The sequence below is a fragment of the Aquila chrysaetos genome, chromosome 5 (genome assembly GCF_900496995.4).
Source record: "Aquila chrysaetos chrysaetos chromosome 5, bAquChr1.4, whole genome shotgun sequence".
Lineage (NCBI taxonomy): Eukaryota > Metazoa > Chordata > Aves > Accipitriformes > Accipitridae > Aquila > Aquila chrysaetos.
The window spans coordinates 47,058,259-47,075,918 of record NC_044008.1 but is presented as its reverse complement, the minus strand read 5'-3'; the positions used below and the strand labels follow the sequence as shown (position 1 = coordinate 47,075,918).

The 17,660-nt window shown below is 38.2% G+C and overlaps 1 protein-coding gene across 6 annotated transcripts in view; it reads left to right on the top strand.

Moving 5' to 3' along the window:
* UNC13C (unc-13 homolog C) overlaps positions 1–17,660 on the top strand; it is a 201,965-nt gene that overhangs the window by 125,327 nt on the left and 58,978 nt on the right. For all 6 annotated transcript variants that reach the window (XR_003923374.1, XM_041123662.1, XM_041123660.1 and 3 more), the window contains one exon: positions 13,671–13,756. Coding sequence is in view for 5 of the 6 variants with exons in the window: in XM_041123662.1 (XP_040979596.1) it covers positions 13,671–13,756 (86 nt within the window). In the remaining variant the exon portion in view is untranslated. The remainder of the gene's footprint in view (positions 1–13,670; positions 13,757–17,660) is intronic.

Below are 17,660 nucleotides of genomic sequence, written 5' to 3'. Positions count from 1 at the left end.
GATCTGGGCATTCAGAATTTACGGGAGGATAGTACATGACAAGGAACCCAACTGAAGAATGTTGATGCCAACACAGAATGGCAAATGATGCTGAGTGTTTGGAAGTGGAAATGATCAGAGCTGCTGTAAAAGCAAGCCTCCAAGAGATTTGCACATACTCCCTCCCCATTCCACGGTGTGGAAAGAACTGGCACATGAAATCTGCAGGTGCAGGTTTCCTCATGCTTCAGGAGCTAGGATGTTTAATAAATCTGTGAAGTTAGGGATAGTAACTTATATTGAAAAAACAGCATAACTATAACCTATGAGTCAGTGAGTTATGAAATACATGTCAATGGAAAAAAAAAAAAAAAAAAAAAAAAAACAAACCAAAAGCATGGAAGGAAGTAAAAAAAGTCAGGTAAACTATATAATGAATTGTACTATGCCAGGCTAACTCTAGAATGTTTCTTTGATAATAGAAAGTCTATCTGATGTGTTTTGTGTCTTGATTCAGTGCTATTCCCCATTTTCAATTACACTTCATTGTTTGGAGGCAGATTAATATCACTTGTGAACATTATCCTGTCTAACAAAGCGATATTCTGTTCTTTCACAGGACCCACTGTCATTTTCTTAGGTAGCAATGTATCATACACTTTAAGACCAGATTAGTTATATAGACTGTGTAAGGTATCTGTCTTGTCCATTATGTTTTCTTCAGGAAAGGAAACATTGCTTTTGTTAAAAAACTTTGGATAGGTGGAGGATAGAGCATGAAAGTGAGAATAAATGAACTCTTTGCTCAGGTTTTAAATAGAATACATATTTTCCAAAATCAGATAGAACTTTTGTCTTAAGAGCTTGTGAAGCAGTGGCCATGCCTAGCACTCCTCAGATAGTGCAATCCAACCTATTGCTGCATGCAGAGCACAAAAGTGAGTGTATTCACACACCAAGACCAGACTCTCTTTAGCACCTGAATGAGGCTGAACCCACCAAGGATGGAATATGAGCTATTCTGAGAATGTGCATCTGAGGTTCAGGGACCTCGATATTCTTAAAATGTAGTAGACTGCAGATATGACAGCACAAATTAAGAAAAAGCATTTTTAATTGTCATGATAGGAATTTCTTAGTTTAGGATTGAGCCAGAGACATGCAGTACTATCTAGGATAAATGCTTTTGGGTTTTATTTAGGTTTTGCTTCATACATTGATTCTTCTCATTTTCTGTCAAGCCGAGTTAAGTTTCATTGCATTGATCTGTGGTTTTATATATAGCACTTTGTTAGAACTAGCCAGTGTAAACAGTTTTCATTAAATTTTTGCTCAATTAAAATCAATAGAGGGAAGACGTTCAGAAGTGGCTACCTTTTATATGCAGTTTAGTATTTTTGGAAATACACAGAAATTATCATGTACAGCCAACCTAATGGTTAATTTATTTCCCGTGAAAACCTAGCATATTCTGTTTATTAAGAAGTTCCACCAAATAGTATACTATGGTTGACATATGAGTTGAGTATTAGAGACTGTCATGCAAATGAGGAAGATTATTTTAATAGCAATGTTTTGGATAAACTGAGATTTTATAGTATTGCTCTAAGAATGATAGAGAAATTGGGAAAATTATGGCCTGTGAGACAGAAATAATTGTAGCAAGAGTAAACAAAATGACTAATAGAGCACTTTCCTGGTTGTCCTCTTGCTTCACTGAGAAATGTCAAAATGTATGGTTTTTACAAAGGTTAGAAAACATAGTATGTAGAGGTTTGTAGGGGAAATTTCTCTCATATTTTGCTGCTTAGGGACACAATTCTGAAATAGTTTGCAAAAGTCTTTTTACCTAAAAATAAGGTGATAAAATACAAATAATAAAGAATTCTTTACTTACACAGATGCTTTAGAATTTGATCTTTGATTACCGCTTCCCTTTAATAAGTCAGCTGCTGCTGTTACCATTTATCTTCAGCATGTGGAAATTTTTGTTTGCTTCTGTTGTGTGTTAAGCTTTGTTAGCTTCTCACATATAATAAAACAGCAACAATAACTGTGATAGTTGCATAATACCCATAACTGTGATAGCTGCATAATACCCATCAGCCTCTGATATAAGTATGGAAACTAGCATGAGTTTTGGAAAGCAAGTTCAGCAACAACTTGGAATTAACTATACACATAGCCCATAAACACTAAATTAAATTATACAAATGATGGAAACACATATTTTACTAAATGCTTAGACATAGGCAACAGAGAGAAAATTGACTCCATGACAACAGAAAACACAAATCCTTGTGTGGATTCACATAGAGGAAAGAAACCCAAATTTTTCATTATGTGTAGCTCTTAGATCACAGGCTTAACAATGCACAAAAAGACAGTATGTGTAGACTGATACAATTGTGCTTCATTACCATGATGATGAGGGATTAACCAAATTATAGAATAATGAGCTTAATAATGACTATTAGGCAGATACTCATAATGCAGGAGACTGGAAGAAGGCTATCTCCTTTCTCCATCCAGCTTTACAGCTGCTGGAGTTACAGTGCTTCTACTTTCGAGAGCAGATTATGGCTACCATCATCCTTTTAGAACAAATTATCTCAAAAGGAAAAGACCTTTGTATAAACTAGTACTTATATGAAGGCGGTCAACTGTCCTTCCTCCAACTTGATGAATAAATTCTAGGATGCATGCTTCTTTTCTGACAAATGTGTGTCTCGTATATTCCTTCAAATATAATTCTGTCCTCTGAGTAGGGTAAAAGATTTTGCAAAAATACAATGAAGTCCCTAATTTCTTTCTTGGGTTTCTTTGAAAGAGTTTGATCTGAGAGAGGACTTGGGATTTACTGCAGTAATTGCATTTCTGAAGTACAGTTAAGACAGAGCTTAGGAAAAAGAGAAATAACTTTGCTTTTTTTGCCCAGACCCTTATCTGAAATCCAGGAACATGAAATGCTGTTTTCATTGGAGTAAGAAACATGTGATAGAACTCAGTGCTTATTTACATAAAGATGTACCTAGATTCTTGGTTCCTTTATTACATCAGAAACACTAGCCATCTCCTTGCTCAGAATGACCAGATGAGCCATTGCACTGAAGTGTGGCACTCAGTAAGCTCCTTGTCTTCCATTTCTGTTACTGTCCATTTTGAAAATTCTTTAGGCTTCTTCTGCCTGCAGGTCACACAACTTAGAGATGGTATCTCAGTCTTTGACTTGCAAAAAAATAAACCCTAGACTATCCAACTTAGTTCTGACTAACCATTTGACTAGTTTCTTATGTAGTCCAGCTCTTTTTACAATATGAGGAGACTTGGTCTCTTTCTCTTGAGCTTGTCAGAGTGCTTGGCATACCCTTTGGCTTTATTTGGATTAGTTTTTTAATCCAAGTCCCAGCTTTAGCATCCATTAACATCTTGTGCACAGCAATAAATCGTGCTAAGAAATCCTTGAGCTGTCTGTAACCTGTTTGGAATTTAATAATTATTTCAGTCCTTTAGTGAGGGATGGTTTCTCAATGAGCTCGTTAATCTGTAAATGAAGTTTCTCTTACATTAAACCTTAGTAAGAAAGGAGAATCAGCCCTGCATATGACTAATTGTTGTGTGTTTTGTCAGAGAACCAGAGAACTTCCACATTAATCTAACTAACGTCTGTGAAGAATTTGACTGTGAGTTTTTTAAATATGGTGATTTTAAGACTCTTCTTGGGGACTGGTTTCTTCTTTATATTTTAATGTTTTCACTAATTTTTGCTTTCAGTTGTGTTTGTATTTTTATATATGTCAGAATTTGCCTTCAGTTGTGGCCTCAAATGCAGATAAGTCAGTGGTGACTGCTGTGAACTGTGACATATGACTTTCTTGAGCAGTGTCTGAGTAGTCTATGTGACGGCCACTTTTAGGGAAAACAATAGAATTATATAGCTGCTTCTGTCATTATTCTTAGCCAGAAAGATATATTACAGTTGAAAAAACATTACTGCTGCTTCTGACATTTGGAACCAAACTCAAGATGTGCCAGAACTATCTATAGCACAAATTGGAAGTTGTACTTTAAGTTGTCAAGTACGGATTTTAGCATTATAACATGATGTCAGGAAGGAATGTAACATAACATGGAATTTATAAGAAGTTGTCTTCCTTTTTACAATACTGTTTTTAGGGTCCTCCAAGCGGTTTTAACAGTGGCCACAAATGTCAAGCCTAGGCTCTTTTCCTTCTTCTTTACCTATAGATGTTAGAATTAGAAAATTAAGAGGATGTTGAAAATACTAAACGTACATAATATACGTAGAAGCAAAACCATCTGAACAGATTAATACTGAAGAATAACAGGCATAATAAAATCTCAGTCATGTTGTGCTCTGCAGTTTACATTACTGTTTATTGTATACATTCCTAACATGAACGTTTTTCATAATGCTGATAATTCAGCCTGTTAGTTTAGTCAGACAGTGAAATATGTCTGACAGAATACCAAGTGCATCTCTCTGACAAAGTGCAAGCTGGGAACAAGGGAACGCTAAGGGTTTTGAGAGTCATGTACTTGGAGATAAATATCAAATATTAATTAATCACCTGGAATTTTCTGCTTTTATTTATTTCATATTTTCTCTGAATATTCATGTAATAGAATCATAGAATGGTTTGGGTTGGAATGGACCTTAAAGATCATCTAGTTCCAAGCCCCACTGCCACGGGCAGGGACACCTTCCACTAAACCAGGTTGCTCAAAGCCCCATCCAACCTGGCCTTGAACACTTCCAGGGATGGGACATCCACAGCCTCTCTGGGCAACCTGTTCCAGTGTCTCACCACCTTCACAGTGAAGAATTTCTTCCTAAATCTACCCTCTTTCAGTTTAAAGCCATTACCCCTTGTCCTATCACTGCATGCCTTTGTAAAAAGTCCCTCTCCAGCTTTCCTGTAGCCCCCCTTTAGGTACTGGAAGGCTGCTGTAAGGTCTCCCCGGAGCCTTCTCTTCTCCAGGCTAAACAACCTCAACTCTCTCAGCCTGTCTTCACAGGAGAGGTGCTCCAGCCCTCTGATCATCTTCCTGGCCCTCCTCTGCACCTGCTCGAGCAGGTCCATGTCTTTCTTATGATGGAGGCCCCAGAGCTGAATGCAGTACTCCAGGTGGGGTCTCACAAGAGCAGAGTAAAGGGGCCGAATCACCTCCCTCAACCTGCTAGCCATGCTTCTTTTGACACAGCCCAGGATGCAATTTGCTTTCTGGGCTGGGAGCACACATTGCTGGCTCATATTCAGTTTTTCATCCACTAAAGCCCCAAGTCCTTCTCCTTCAGGGCTGCTCTCAACCCACTCATCGCCCAGCCTGTTTTTATGTTTGGGATTGCCCCGACCCATGTGCGCTTGGCCTTCTTGAACTTCATGAGGTTTGCCCAGGCCCACCTCTCAAGTCTGTCAAGGTCCCTCTGGATGGCATCCCTTCTCTCCAGTGTGTCAACCGCACCACACAGCTTGGTGTCCTCGGCAAACTTGCTGAGGGTGCGCTCAATCCCACTGTCCACGTCACCAACAAAGGTGTTAAACAGCACCGGTCCCAATACCAACACCTGAGGAATGCCACTCATCACCGGTCTCCACTCGGACATCAAGCTGTTGACTGCAACTCTTTGAGTGCAACCATCCAGCCAATTCCTTATCCACCAAGTGGTCCATCCATCAAATCCACGTCTCTCCAATTTAGAGACAAGGGTGTTGTGCGGGACACTGTCAAATGCTTTGCACAAGTCCAGGTAGATGATGTCACTTGCTCTTCCCTTATCCACCAACACTGCAACCCCATCGTAGAAGGCCACCACATTTATCAGGCACGATTTGCCCTTTGTGAAGCCATGTTGGCTGCCACCAATCACCTCCTTATTTTCCATGTGCCTTAGCATGGTTTCCAGGAGGATCTGCTCCATGATCTTGCTGGGCACAGAGGTGAGACTGACTGGCCTGTAGTTCCCCAGGTCTTCCTTCTTTCCCTTTTTAGAAATGGGGATTATGTTTCCCCTTTTCCAGTCAGTGGGAACTTACCTGGACTGCCACAACTTCTCAAATATGATGGATAGTGATTTAGCGACTTAGTCTGCCAGTTCCCTCAGGACCCACGGATGCATCTCATCAGGTCCCATTGACTTGTGGACCTTCAGGTTCCTTAGATGGTCTCAAACCTGATCTTCTCCTACAGTGGCCGGTTCTTCATTCTTCCAGTCCCCACCTTTGCCTTCTGTGACTTGGGTGGTGTGGCTGGAGCACTTGCCAGTGAAGACTGAGGCAAAAAAGTAATTGATTACCTCAGCATTCTCTGTGTCCTGGGTAATCAGGTCTCCTTCTGGAGAGGGCCCACATTTTCTTTAGTCTTCCTTTTATCACCAACATACCTATAGAAGTTTTTCTTGTTGCCCTTGATGTCCCTGGCCAGATTTAATTCTATCAGGGCTTTAGCTTTCCTAACTTGATCCCTGGCTGCTCAGACAATTTCTCTGTATTCTTCCCAGGCTACCTGTCCTTGCTTCCACCCTCTGTAGGCTTCCTTTTTGTGTTTGAATTTGTCCAGGAACTCCTTGTTCATCCATGTAGGCCTCCTGGCGTTTTTTGCCTGGCTTCTTCTTTGTTGGGATGCATTGCTCCTGACCTTGAAGGAGGTGATCGTTGAATACTAACCGGCTTTCTTGGGCCCCTCTTCCCTCCAGGGCTTTATCCCATGGTACTCTACCAAGCAGATCCCTGAAGAGGCCAAAGTCTGCTCTTGTGAAGTCCAGGGTAGCGAGCTTGTTGTGTGGCCTCCTCGCTGCCCTAAGGATCTTGAACTCCACCATTTCATGGTCACTGCAGCCAAGGCTGCCCTTGAGCTTCACATTCCCTGCCAGCCCCTCCTTGTTGGTGAGAACAAGGTCCAGCACAGCACCTCTCCTCATTGGCTCCTCTGTCACTTGGAGAAGGAAGTTGTCATCAACACATTCCAGGAACCTCCTGGATTGCTTATGCCCCACTGTGTTGTCCCTCCAACAGATATCGGGATGGCTGAAGTCCCCCATGAGGACCAGGGCTTGTGAACGTGAGGCTGCTCCTATCTGTCTATAGAGGGCCTCATCCGCTCGGTCTTCCTGGTCGGGTGGCCTGTGGCAGACCCCCGCTAGAGTGTCACCTGTCCCTGCCCTCCCTTTAATCCTGACCCATAAGCTCTCGATTGGCTCCTCATCCATCCCCAGGCAGAGCTCCATGTACTCCAGCTGGTCATTGTCATAGAGGACAACACCCCCTCCTCGTCTCCGCTGCCCGTCCTTCCGAAAGAGCCTGTATCCTTCCATTCTAATGCTCCAGTCACAGGAGCCATCCCACCATGACTCTGTGATAGTATGTTTATATATTATAATAATAGTATTTGGGTATATATGTATAATATTATGTGTATATAATATAATATATATTAGTATATATAATAGTGTGTGTATATATAGTATGTGTATATATATTTATATATATACATGTATATTAAAGCAAACTAGAATCCTGTCTTGGTTGGGAGGAGGGCACAGAAGGAAGATTCAAAAGCTTAAGTTCTTTTGCTGACTGACATTCACCTGTCATAGGATATTAAGCAAGTAATTTCTACTTTTTCTTCCCCATTCTGTGTCTTGTCTTTTTAAACTGTGAGTTTTGAAGATCAGTGATATTGTCTTGTTACATATTTTAAAGTTCCTGCATAGTAATTTCTTAAACCTACCAGAAGCCTGTAAGTGCTACTGTACTGCAAATAATAAATTATGTATTATTATTACATGAGTACTCTTAGAAATATGAGTAACCAAATTAAAGTAAATGTGACTACTCATGTGTAAAACTATCTCTGAGGAAAATTGTGGCAGGAGTGGTGCATACCGTAGCCATACCAATTACATATCCCCACAGGAAAAAAAGACTCGCATATATACGTAAAGTCTTTATCAGTATTCTGCAGTCTCAAGTTGTGCACATGCCCTTATATTCTTAATCGAATGCACAAATTGTATTATGACAATGGAGTAGATTGTTTAAAATACATAGTAAAAGTTAGTGACATTAAAAACAGATATATTAGTATAAATTGTGATGTAGACATGACACAATTTTTAGCACATCCTTTAGATAAGGTACAAACCACCCAGCAAGTACCAGAGACTAGTAGCATGCTGTGAAAATTGCCTGTATCGTCCAGTAACTCCTGGCAGATGGTAAGCCACTAGAAGCATTCTTGATTCTTTCCTAGAAGAATAAAAACTGGAAAAAAAGTCCTGCAGGCATTAACCAGCTTGTCACTGTATGACAGATTCCTTCATAACAATCAAATCAACAAAAATGAACATAATATTCATTGAAATAATACAGAGATTTCCTACATTGTTCACACTAACAGTCCTGCTGGTGGAGTTAAATGGAACATTCCTTTCAAGTTTTTCATTTTACAGTTGTTTTCTCTACTTGCTTTTGTAGGACTGATTTGTGTTGACATTTATACTTACCATAGACATGCTGATGTATGTTTAACATTAGATTTCAAGCACAGTCTAAGTCACCCTGCCCTCATCATACCTGTGTTGGAATCAGTAACGCTGCTCCTCTAAATGAGATCTGCAAAGTCATTATCTGTATGACACAGTGCAGAAGATGCAGACCATCTAATGAGGTGTCTAATGAGATTTACTATCATTGGCTTGCACCCTAAGTAGTAACAGTAATGTAGCTGAAAGAGCAAGATATCTTGCATTATCAGCAGCATGGAGGTCAATGGACTTTTGTTCCATGCCCATCAACACAAGGTCTGGGATGTTGTATAAGAAATATCTAAAACATTGGCCGCTTGAAAGGTGCCACCTCTGCTACAATTAGTGAAGCTGAACCAGCTTCACTGATAGATACTGTGCGTCTTAACTGAATGGAGAGCCTCACTTCTGACCCATTTGGGAGAAGTGTGGAAGGAAGCTTCCATTTCTGATGTGCTACGTTTAACGAAGTACATAAAAATTTTGTCTATTTGAAGTTCTACAATGCTTTAATTTATTTTTTTGAGATCTATTTTAGTATGCCCACACTTACATAAGAACTCTGTCAAGTGGAAATGAAGTAGATAATGTGGACTTTTGTGGATAATTTGACATCTTTTAAAATGCGTATTCCAATGGATTTCTCTTGGGTTTATATTTAAAATACATAAGTGATTGATTTGAATAAGAAATTAGGACGTCATTTGGATTTCAATTTATTTTTTTAATCTATGGAAATCTCAAAGATTCTTTTTTTAATTCCAGGGGTGTTTTTAATTGCCTCTTTTCAGGCTTTGATAAAGGAGTGCTCATAAACCATGACATTTGTTACTAAAACAAATTTCATGCAACGAACGGAGGAATGTTAATCAAAACATGGTACTATGAAAAGTTCAGCTACTATTTTAGCAATTTAAGGACCTTAAGAAGAGACCAAATCCTGCTACCTTCATGAATAAAGCTGCTAGTGCAGTGAGTGAGTTGTATTTTGCATAACATATTGGGCTGCATTAGGAAGACTGCAGCCCACAGGTTGAAGGAAGTGATTGCTTCCGTCTGGTCAGAACCCATGACACTGCATTTGGGTGGTTGTTTCCAGCTTTGATTCCCCAGTGCAAGACAGGCATTGTCAAACTGGAGAACTACAGTGGAGGACAACCAAGAATATTAGGGGGATGGAACATGTGATGCGTGAGGAGAAGCTGAGGGAGCAGTTTGTACAGCCTGAGGAAAGCACAGCTAAGGGTAGTGCTGATTGCATTCTTCAACTTCCTAATGAGATGTTATAAGGAAAAGACAGAGCCAAACCACTTCCATAAGTGCACCGTAAAAGGCACGAGCACAATTTTCAGGTAGGGAAACTCATATTAGCTATACAGGAGCAAATCCAGATTCCGCAGTGAGAGGGGTCAAACACTCAAATATGTTGCCCAGAAAGGTTGTGTCATTTTAATGTTTGGAGGTAGTTAGAATTCAGCTCTACAGGCCCTGAGCAACCTGACATAACTTTGGGGTTCTCTCTGCTTTGAGCTAGATGACCTTCAGATGTCCATTCCAGCTTAAATTGTTCAAAAATTCTATAAAAATAGTTGCACTATCTCAAAACAATGTCCAATCTGCCGTCCGTGTGGTCAGTACTGGATGCCTAGAGAAAGAATGTATCACAGTCATCATTGCTATCCTGGCCAGCTAATGGTTGAAATAGTAGCCATAATAATATAGCCTTTCTAGTTAAGGACAAAATTTTACTCCATCACAGTTCTATGATACTTGTTGACGCAGGTCTTAGCTTTATTTCCTTTTTGTTGACATTCAGAGCAAATCTTTTGAATGCATGATGTATTCTGTCAATCCTGTATACTTTATATGATATTTATTAAAAGAATAGCTAACTGAAATTACACATAAATATTACTTATATAAACATAAATATATACCAAGGGGAAAAGTCTAATCCCAGAATTTTGATGTTAGCAAATGCAGAAATTGGTTGAAAAATTTAAAATTATTTAGATCTTATATTCCATTTAAGAAAAAGTAATTAATGCAGGAGCACTATGTCAATTATACTCTGATAATCTCTGTTCAATCCTCTGTAAACTAATAATACTGGAAAAATTTAAAATCAAGTTGTCTACACCATACAGCTTTAATGTCTCCATGCAATTCAGTTTTCAGCCATTATAGTTAGTATGTATATGAAAGGAATTTTAACAATGGTAGATAACAGCTATTTATTTCTGAAATATGTTTATAAGTAGTAAACTTTTTTAATAAGCAGCTTGTGGCTAATTAGTTTTGTGAGACAAGATGTTGTACTGTCTCAAATTGTTGTACGTCAGTGAACAGGATAAAGAATGCAGAGCAGAGTAATAGCATAGAGCTTATTTTCTTGTGTCAACACAGTTCATATGAATGACAGGATAAAAGAAAGCCAGGAATCAGATGTGAAATGGTTATTTCTAATGTGCGAAAACTACTTGTCACAGTTTCTGTTGTGCATGCCTGTCTGAGCTGGGTGAAGCTGCAGTAGCAAATAATCAAGCTTGCGAAGGCAGTGTTGAAAACTAGAAATTTACTTTGCTTATGGGACTCCACTTACTACCAGCTCTGATATGAGTATTGTTCATAAATGCAAAAAAGTGGAAAAGCAACGGCATCATTGTGTGGAGAAGGGGCTGGGGTAGTGCTGAAGCCAGATTTCTGTAGTTATAATGTGCTAAGCAAGTAGGTTTACTTTCTGAATTGGGATTAAATTATTTGGAAGTCAAACTATTAAACTGGAGGAAACTTTCAGGAAATAAGGTTTAGCTGAACCCTGGCAAGCTATGTGATGTCATTTCCAAGCATGTGAATGCTTGGAGAAGTGTATTTTATGGTTAATATCACAGCACAATGAGATCTACAGGCATGTTAGGTACTAGTTCTTTAGCATGTTAAATCAATTTCACTGGCTGAAAACATTGATTAGGTTAACTGTCCACATTACATTACTAGCCTACTTTGGACAAATTAAAAATCTATTATTCGAATCTCTGATGAATACACCTACAGGTATCATAGTTGCCATGAAGCAGATTAATTACATGTGAAAAGCAGTAGTTTTGTCCTAAAACACAATGCATTTTCTGTTGTATGATCATTTTTGCCATAGTGTCTCCTGCTAAGAGGTCACTGTGTTGGATAAAATGAAACAGGATGTATGGGAATGGCAGTCAATCCTGCAGGGCTGTACGCAAAAATGTATCCATGTAATGATAAAATTGCGACCATCCATACCCTAGGCATTGGTTAGAAGGATTTCATTGGTATGTCTCGTTGATGATTACGCATTAAGCTTATAGTTCTCAGGGACACAGAAGTTGACATCTCTGGGTGTGAACTTTAGGTACCTAACTGAAGTCAGGTGGGATTAATTGAGGACACTGTGTCGAATTACAGTAATTTAAGCAACATAGTGAAAAGATAATTGCAGTTAGTGTGTGCATGTGTTTTCAAAAGTTAAAATGTATACACATATATATACACCACTAATCAAACAAATGCATTTTTATCAGACCCAGCCTTGCATTATGGACAAAGCACAGTGTCAATATTAAATCAACTTTTAAATATTTCCTCAGAGCAACATTGTCAAAGTTCAAGTCTGGTGCTAAGAGAGCAGTCAGACTGGACTGGAGGTAAAGAAATTAAGACAGTTTAAATACATTTGGGCTTTTGAACAATTAATTTTGTGCTAACAGAATTAATACAAAGTTCTATAATTGAGCAGCCATTAGCATAAAGAAGCGTATCAGTGATCTGAGCTAGCAATTGCTTCATAGTAAAGTGGCAGAGCTAATGAGCTGTTAAAGTAGTTTTTCTTTGCAGATATGATCAGGGTCAAACACATCCCTGGAAAGAATACATTACTTAAATCATATTGCTACTACCTTAAAGTTGCACATCATTCTCATTCTTTCTTTGGCAATAAGAACTTTAAAAATTTTTACATTTCTACAAAAATTATTACAGAATATTTTCTGAATTTGATTAGTGCTTCAATAAGAGGTCAAAATACTTTGGAACAAATTCTCTTCAAGTGTAAAGTGGTGTAATAAACTCAAGACAAAAGCCACACAACTCTGTTTCCTCATAAATATGGGTCTTTCATGATTTTATGTATTCATGGTGAGCTGCTAGTGTATTTGTATGGCTCTCACTGGACCACTGTAGTATAAACAACTGGTTTACCACTCAGAGGTTCTGTGCAGTACTTTCTGCTCTTTAGCTGCATGACCTGCTTTGGTCTGCTTCTGTGCCCTGAGAACTGCTCGTGTGAATGTCAGTCCCACACCTGCTGTAAGGACAGCCTTTTTTTAAAAAAACAAAACAAAACAAAAAAAAACCAACATAGACAAATAGTTCTCCTTTTAAATATGATATGAAAGATACAGTGTCTGTCACTAAAATGTTAGCTTTTGCTAGTAGCTAACAGTGAAGATGGCAACTGAAAGATTAAAGCTTTTCTTTTACATAGAATAGGAAGCAGCTGGGATCTATGAAAAAGTTGTGGGGAAATATTTATTTGATAACACCAAAAAATATCTAAGAAGGACTGTTTTCTAAGATGACATGAAGCATAAGGCCAAAACTAAAATTTTGAATCAAAAGTATGCATTTCTCTACTTTTCATATTCTTTACTGTTTTACCCATGCTTCAGGGTGAAAGTCTTCAGTGAATTGGATTCAACCAGTATAAACCAATATAGCTTCACAGACAGCTTCAGTATTTTCCAGTGTAATAAGGGAATTAAGGAAAACCTGTAGGTGCTAAACAAACAGCCAACTGTTTCAGGTTTTTCATAAGCCATCTGATTTATCTAAAGTTGAGGAGTTATCTGCAAGATAGATGGACGTTTCTTGATTTAAAATGTCATGTGAGGGAATTTGTGCAACATGCTACTAATTACTTAGGCCCCTGACATTAGACTAAGGGAAGTTTTTATTTGAAGATTGGATGGTTCATATAATCGTACAAAACACAAAATACAGTAAGTGCATACCAGGGGAATTATTTTGTGGAAATACTTGCCTTTCTGCTGTGCAGCTGCAAGCATAATTTCTAGCAGCAGGTGAACTGATGTGATGTGATTGATTGCAGGTTCCCTCAAGAGCTGAACATGGGAAAAATCAGTGCTGAAATCATGTGGACCCTGTTTACCCAGGACATGAAATATGCTCTGGAAGGTAATTAGAACAAACTATTAATTACACTAGAGAGTTTGCCAAGACTGATTTCCACTGCAAATGACACCTGGCATCAGATTTCTGTGGGTTGTAAGAGCTTTCTGGCATACTTTTATAAGATGTTTCATAGGTTAGTGAAAAAGAAGTGTTGTAAAGGAAGAGCATTCGTTGCACTGTGACTATATGAAGTTATCTGTGGAAGGAGACAAAAGAACTTATTACCTAAATCTGACAAAATCATCAATGTCCAAAGAACCACAGATATGCTTGCTGGAGAGCATTATAGGCATTCCATTTTTTCTTACTAGCTGAAATTTGCTAACTTGCCCATAAGAAACGTTTACAGAATGAAGTTATGGAGAAAACACACACAGATAATTAAACCTTTTTGTGTTCAAAAGGCAGGTTGTATTCATTCTAGTTCCAACAAAGTCAAACGCAGTTTCGTTTTATTCTTTAAGATACTACTGTGTTTAACCATAGGTAGAATATACTACTTTTCTCTGGAGTTGGAGATAATCTCCAACTAATGGTTTCAAACCCACTCATTGAAATATGGTTATTGTAGAAAACCAAGTAAAAACACCTGCATGAAATACTGAAGAGAAGGAATTAAGGAAATAGCATTAATTAATGATAGAAATATTGCCAGCGCACATACTTAGATCATTATTAAAATCAGGAGACTTGAAAATAAGTTCATCAAACTCTCCCTAACTAGTATTTATTTTTGCAGAATAAAAAATGATGGCATTAGCTGAACTTCACTGATTTTCTTTACGTATTAAACAGATTTCAGGTTTAAAATGTGAGAGAAATGCAAGAGGATTTTAGTTTCCATTGGACATCAAGAGTATAGCTAAGATGAATTGGAAACTAAGTGGATCAAATATGAATTTGATCAGATAACTAGTTTTTTGCATTGTAAGATATGTAATAAAATGCATTCTGTTGGTCTTGTATACAATCTTTACAGAGTTTCTCTCTAGAAAGAAAAAAAAATTTTAAAAAAAAGTTAAAAAAAAAAATCAGAAACCAATTTTAAAGCAGTCAGTGCAGTTTATAATCTCATGGTCAACCCCAACATGATGTGAAAGGAATTATAATACAGAGCACTGTTTTTTAAAAACAAAATACAATTTTTCTCATCCTTTTATAAAAAACTGTTATTCAGAGAAAGAAAGGATTTATAATGCTAGCCATTTTTTTTTTTTTTTAACTTCCACAGTAGCAGAAATAGCTAATTGTGATTTTTAGGTAAGCAAAACTCACATTGTCTTCAGTCAAGCCTGCTATTAACTACAGAGCAAGTCTGCCAGTGGTGAAAATAAGTATGAGGTTGGATTTAAACAATGCAATTCAACAGAGATAAAGGGTAAAAGAAAAAAATACTTGAAGATTAATGTCTATATTATTTGCTCCAGAATGTCTAATGTGATATCAGTGTGGTGGTACTTCGATCATACTGTAGATTTTTATGATGAAAAAGAAAAAGAGAGAAAAGATGAGTGACTAGAATGGCTATTAATGGAAGAATTATTTTGTTCATCTGCTGTTGTGTTACTTTATTTTGTTAATTATATTATTTGAATGTGGAATTTGCACACTAAACACAGCAGAAGAAAAAGACGGGAAGGAAGGAAGTACAGGAGCAGTGATTATATGTAGAACGACAACAGAAGACATGAGAAATCAAATCTAAGATGAGGGTACGAGAAGAGATGTTCAAACTAATATTTGAAGGAGATGTTCTATAGTCATGTCAGAGTGAATCAAAAGTGCAAGTTTGAGAAAGCTAATGTCAGGCAGGAGATCACCCTTTGAGAGTGATCAGTGAAGTCAGAGCTGAGAAGCATGAAGACCAAATGAAAGCCACTATTTTGGGTTAGGACATATTCCTGGTTACATCAGTGAGAACAACCTTATATTTGGAGAGGCTGTAAATCAGGAACAGGTATTAGAAGATGGCTTGTTCAGCAACTCAGCATTGTGATTGCACTTTTAGATAGCTAGCACAGATTAATAAGAAATTCTGATAGCCATTATATTGTCATGCTTTCATAACTTTGAATCTATAGTTACACTCTGCACGCAGCCATCCCTAAGCATCCCAGTGCTTGTAGTCTTTTAGCCATTGAACTATAAACATTCTGTACTGCAACAAGATAATTCACAAAATTCACTCTATTTGCTAAGTAGAGCATACTGATCGCTCAAAAGACAGCTTCAGATCAAGCCAGGGTTTGTTTCTTGTTTGTAAAGAATAGAACAGGAAGCTCTTGAGGAGGAGTTAATTATACAATAGATGAAGTGTGGACAGTTGGGCTGGATCAGAACTTTAAAACAAATACTAATGCTACTATCCTAATTCTGCAGAGAGAGATATAGAGGACTCATTAGGAGGCACTTGACTTTCTACATCTATTCCAAACCAGTCCCTGGTTTTGGTCTCATCTCTGTGTTGCTGTGGATACTGTCTTTCTGAGGAGAGTAAATGCCATTTTTGTCATTAGAAATTCTAAGTCATTCCCAGAATCAGTCGCAAAATACTTCCTGTATATAAATAATAATTAAAGGAAATTGAAATTAATTATAAATTATTATAAATATACAAAATTTCATCTTCTATGGTTTCATTCCTAAACAGGAACCTCAATAAATCTAGTCACAAAATATAGATCAGCATTGCTGTTTCTCTCTCCAGCTTTGCTGGTTTTTAAATCATTAATTCTTTCCATGGATATTGTACAAACTGAGTTTGATTCTTCAATGGCAATAAAACTTTTTGCTTCAAATTCTACAAGATTAGGAGCAAGCCCCTAAATACGGTCACAGTTGATCCTCATGGTTTTAATGGGGTTCATTAAAATGCATTGCATTCTGCTATGCCAGTCTCGCCTTCCAAGTTATTAACATAGGCTACCATCTGTTCACATGTAGTGTCCAGGGCTGCGATTGCAATCTTTGCCTGATTCAATTTAGTATTAATCTCCTGAAGCAGCATCTTTTGTGTTACAAAGTTGATTCCTTTCTGCATCCAATCAAGAAGCAATGAAATAGTCCAACACTGTTTGCAAAAGGATTGCTGATCTGATAAAAGATTAAATTAGCTTATCTAAGATCCTGCGTCTGGTTTTTCCCACCTTATATGTTCCTGAATTTATCCAGCCACTCCCATCAGCTTAAATTCAGGAAATGAGTATGTCATAACTCCGTTTTCTAACAGAAGACCAATACTGGAACATCCAGTTCACATTCCTTTTTCCCTTTTTCCTGAGAGCAGATCAGAATGGCTGTTTAGGCTATGTCCTCTCGCTGTACAGCTGAATGCCTCCTGTATCTGCTCAGGGGATATATGGAGCTGCTGCTGGGGAGAATTGCTGCTCTTCAGCAGTGCTGCCTACCTCCTTTGTAACAGGAGCCATTAGGCACTGTGAGCCAGGCACCAGCACTCATTGCACACCTCTGCCTCATCTTCTCCCTTGATTCTTGCCCAGAACAGTCTAGCTAGGAGGCTGCTGTTGTGACATGGAGAAGATAGAGGGAACAGCAGCTTCCGCAGCAGTGGCCTTTTGCTAGAGAAGAGTACAGCGGCTGCGTGTCTCTATGAATACCAAGGCAGCGTATTTGCATGTGACAGGGTAGATGGCTGCTGTCGGGGGAAACATCTCGCTTTTGGGGTGAGGGAGGAAAGGACATCCCAAACCACAGGTCAAGTCTCCGCCGCTGCTGAGATCAGGGCTACACTGTGCCAAGCTGACATGCCTTGCAAACAAAACTGTACTAAAATCTGGTATTGAGTTCATAATTTCATTCTAGATTTTCTTCCATTTTAATTTAATAACAATGTTTAGCCTTTGCAGAGTATCAAAAGTTTTATGCAAACTTTAACAAATTAAGTCCA